The sequence below is a fragment of the Buteo buteo genome, chromosome 2 (assembly GCF_964188355.1).
Source record: "Buteo buteo chromosome 2, bButBut1.hap1.1, whole genome shotgun sequence".
Lineage (NCBI taxonomy): Eukaryota > Metazoa > Chordata > Aves > Accipitriformes > Accipitridae > Buteo > Buteo buteo.
The window spans coordinates 69,299,158-69,302,998 of NC_134172.1; the positions used below are offsets into that span (position 1 = coordinate 69,299,158).

The 3,841-nt window shown below is 55.5% G+C and overlaps 1 protein-coding gene across 1 annotated transcript; it reads right to left on the minus strand.

Moving 5' to 3' along the window:
- Positions 1–1,508: 1,508 nt before the first annotated feature.
- TP53RK (TP53 regulating kinase) lies at positions 1,509–3,058 on the minus strand. Its single transcript, XM_075022567.1, has 2 exons — positions 2,646–3,058; positions 1,509–2,122 (listed from the first exon to the last, which is right to left on the minus strand). Exons 1-2 carry the CDS (start codon positions 3,025–3,027, stop codon positions 1,644–1,646), a joined length of 861 nt encoding a protein of 286 aa, XP_074878668.1. The 5' UTR covers positions 3,028–3,058; the 3' UTR covers positions 1,509–1,643.
- Between the last annotated feature and the right edge of the window lie 783 nt (positions 3,059–3,841).

Consider the following 3,841-nt stretch of genomic DNA (forward strand, 5'->3'; position numbering starts at 1 on the left):
CGGCTCCTCTGGCAAGAGGTGAATGCGCGCCGGGCACGGGCAGCCCGCAGCGCTAGGACACTTGCGCGGCCGCGAACCGCCGACCTTCTACTTCTCCAGCGGCGGCGCTGCGGCGGCGCCACCGCACGGAGCTAGAGCCCTGCCGCCGTAGCGCCTTGTGGTTGTCGGCGCCGGCTGTCCGACCCCCGCAGCCCCTCCGCTCCCAAAACGCAGCCCCAGGGCTGGTGCCTCGCTCCTCTCCCTACCCGGAGCTCCCAGCACCCTGCGGGCTGGGGCCGCGGTGCCCAGCGAGAGGGGTCCCGCTGGCCCCGTCCCCTCCTAGCGTGTCCCCAGGCAGGGGTTTGCTCAGGTTTCTTTGCTTTAAGCGGGGAGGAAGCAGCCCTCCATCCCCATCTCCCCCCAGGCAGAGTCGTGCCCGCCACAACGCCCGCGCTGCTTTTCACTGCTGCTTTGTCCCCTCCGGATGGAAGGAGCCGTTGGGAAGGGACACGTCCGTGGCTGTAAAGAGGTGAGGAACGCTGCCGTGCGGAAAGGGGGTTTCTGCCGGGTTTGCTCCCTCTTTTGCACAAGCATTTTCAGACAGAGCACCAGTGACAGCATAAGGGAACAGGATCTTCCCCAATGGACCACGAGCCTGCCCAACACAGCAAATCGCTCCGCGAGAAGCTCACCGTTTCTTTTACATCATTATCTGAAGTAAATGATAAGCTCGTGCTCTCAGCCAGCACACAAGTCACACCCCAGTCTGCCTGTAACGCAGAGGACTGATTTATCGTCTAACCCATCTGCTGTGGGGTTTTCAAGTTTTTCCTCTGGGCCATCTTACGTTCACACCATTAGATATAGTAATCCAGAAAATCAAATAATATAGAGAAAAAGTTACCAAAAACCCCAGTATTACTACTGCCTACCCCTGCCAATTGCCCACCTAGGCAGGCAATCACAACACAAGCAGTCCCTCTTATAAAGCTCCAAAAATGGAAATTTACAGCAGATTTCTTGCTTAAATTTTCTCAGCAGAAAACTGTTCTTGATTAACAATTTTTATATTTGCTTAAGGAAATACTATTTACTGAAAAAAGCCAAAATCACTATTGGAAGAAAATGAATCTATCTTATGTTTAGTGCTGTATTTCAGCATCACCTGTGTCCTGGAATTCAGTCCTCCTAAAGATTTTCAGGATGTGTAGAGACATTTATAATGGACTTAAACGCTTTGTTGTAAAGTCTTCTGAGAAAAATAACACATTCGTTTCTCTTAATTACCTTTTGCAGATGCTCTGGTATCTCCAGGTCCCGCTTACCTCCCATAAATCCATGGTCCACAGGCTGAGAAAGATTACTCTGTATGATTCTAACCACACAAAGAAAGAGGGTGAGTGGAATGACACTGTAAACTACTTTTTAGAAGAAACATTTAACATTTAGGAAAGAAGTGACCTTTAGTTGTTTCTCTCTTGTCTGTGCTCCCATCTCACAATTACTTTGGTTACTTTATGACACTTAAACTCATTCAAATTTATTTATTTGAGGACACAGTTATCAAAATAGTGATCTCTGAAATAAAACCAACTAGAAATATAAATAACCATATTTGCAGAACCTAAGCAGTAATATTCCTCCATCCCTAAGCCCACCCTCTTCTACCCAATCATGGATCTCTTCCTTCCCCTTAGTCGTACTTCATCTAGCCTTTTGATCACAGGACCAGATTTCTTAGATGTAGCTGCATAGGTCTTTAGCAAAGCTTTAAACATAGTTTCAGTATCTGGATGAGTGCTAAGGAAGGCTTTTTCCAGAACATACAAATCAACTCCTTTATCCTCCGGAAGACCTGAAATAAAACTCAGTCCAAAGTCTATCAGCACCAAGTCCAGCTTCTCTGTGGGTGGCCGCAGAAGTATATTGGAAGTTGTAAGATCCCCATGTATAAGATCTTCATCGTGCATTCTTGCTAACAGCTCTCCCATCTTCTCCGCTAAGGTAAGGAGACTACTGGTATCATTTCCACTCTGTTGTACAGAATTAATATGATCTTGAACAGTAATTGCGCCTACAATATCTTCAAGATATATGGAGTTGGTGACATAATCCACGAAGTAGACCACTGGAGCTGAAATCCCTATTTAAAAGAAGAGCAAATGAAACGCTAGCAGTTAATTTACAGGGGTTTCCAACTTTTAACAACAAAACACAACCGATACAAGCCTTAAGCAGAAATGCCAGTTGAGATCACCCCCAGCCACTGATAACCCATACCTAGGGATGGCCCCTGCCGGCCCCTGGTTTCCAACCCATGCTGCACTAGCCTCCAGCCTTAAAACTAGTTGGCAGCTCGAGCTCACTAAGAGGATCAGCCCCTTCTGGGCCGAGACTCCCCGGCAAAACACTCAGAGGGGCCTTCTGACCGAGGACACGCTGCGTTTTAGGGGGGGCACTCTGAAAAAGCACAGCGGGTCTCCCCGGGATGAGAAGAAACCACCTGCATCCCTCAGGACAAAGCAGGAAGGCCGTCAAGTGTCTGTTCCTTGCTCCGAGCGACGCGCAGAGCCGGGAGGGCTGCCGGTGAGCGCGGAGGCACCCGGGGCCCAGGGGTGTCTGTCTGTCCTACCGGCGCTGCCTCGCCTCACGCCCCCCGGGCCCACCTGCCCGCCGGCACCGCAGCAGCGACCGCGCCTCCTGCGCCGTGCGCCGCCGGCTCAGCCGCTCCTCCAGCGCCGGGTGGCGGTACCGCTTCGGGATGCGGAGCTTGGCCACCGCCGCCCGCCCGAGGAAGAGCCCCCGGTAAACGCGCGCCTCGGCGCCCTGCTGCACCAGCTGCAGCCCCGGCAGCGGCGGCGGCGGCGGCGCCTCGGCCTCCTCCGCGGCCCCCGCCTCGTCCACCGCCTGGGCCTGGGCCTGGGCCTGGGCCCGGGCCCCGGCCCCGGCCCCGGCCCCGGCCCCGGCCCCGGCCTCGTCCACCGCAGGCCCCGCGGCCCCGGCCATGCCAGAGCGCAGACCGCCCGCCTCCGTTTCTGCCGCCGCCATCACAAGGAGGCGCCGCCACAGAGCGCATGCGCGTCGCCCCTCCGCTTCGGCAATCTTCGGTAGCCCCTGACGGAAACCTACGAACTGCCCGAGCTCCACCCCCCGCTTGTACCGCTCCCTGGCCCCCTCGCTATAGCGCGCCCGGTTCCCCCACCTCTTCGTTCTTGTTGTTCCCGGTGCTGCCCCTTCCAAACCCCTTATTTGTGCTTCCCCCATAAGTCCTGCTGCCCTCTGCCTACCTCTGCTGTGGGATACCAAGTAGCTGCAGGATGGTAGGACTCGTGCCAGAGCCTTCCCCGGCCGGGGCATTTTCCTGTGTTTCTACCAGTGCAAGAGTGAGACCCGCAGCTGTCCCAGGGCCTGCAAGCAAGCTGCCGGATGTGCATCTTCCCAAGACCGCAAGTGGGGTCTTCTGGTCCCCCCAAGGTGCTGCCAGCACCATCTCAGAGCTGCCTGGCAGGGCACTGCCCCTGGGACAGCACCCCTGGAGCATCACCACCAGGATGCCCCAGCACCCCCAGGGCAGCACCACCGGCTCTTGGCACTCCGTGTGCCAAAAGCCTTCGCTGGAGCCCATGCAGATCCGCTGCAGCTGCCCAGTTTGTGGCTGGGGAGGAGAAGGAGTTTTCCCCGTAGGCTACGGGTGATCGCCAGCCTGCAACGGGGCATGGCGTGACCTCAGGTCCCCAAAGCTTCTGCCCCAGGTGCTGGCACAGGCCACTTATGCGGCCACCCCATTTCTCCAGCAGCCGAGCCCCACATCTCCGTGTTAGTAAAAGATGGATAAACCTCATTATGTTGCAAGCAGTATTTG

Coding starts and splice junctions, on each gene's coding strand:
- TP53RK (XM_075022567.1), bottom strand. CDS start 3,027: ATGGCGGCGGCAGAAACGGAGGCGGGCGGTCTGCGCTCTGGCATGGCC. Junction 2,123..2,645: donor GCTGCGGTGCCGGCGGGCAG/GTGGGCCCGGGG, acceptor TCTTTTAAATAG/GGATTTCAGCTCCAGTGGTC.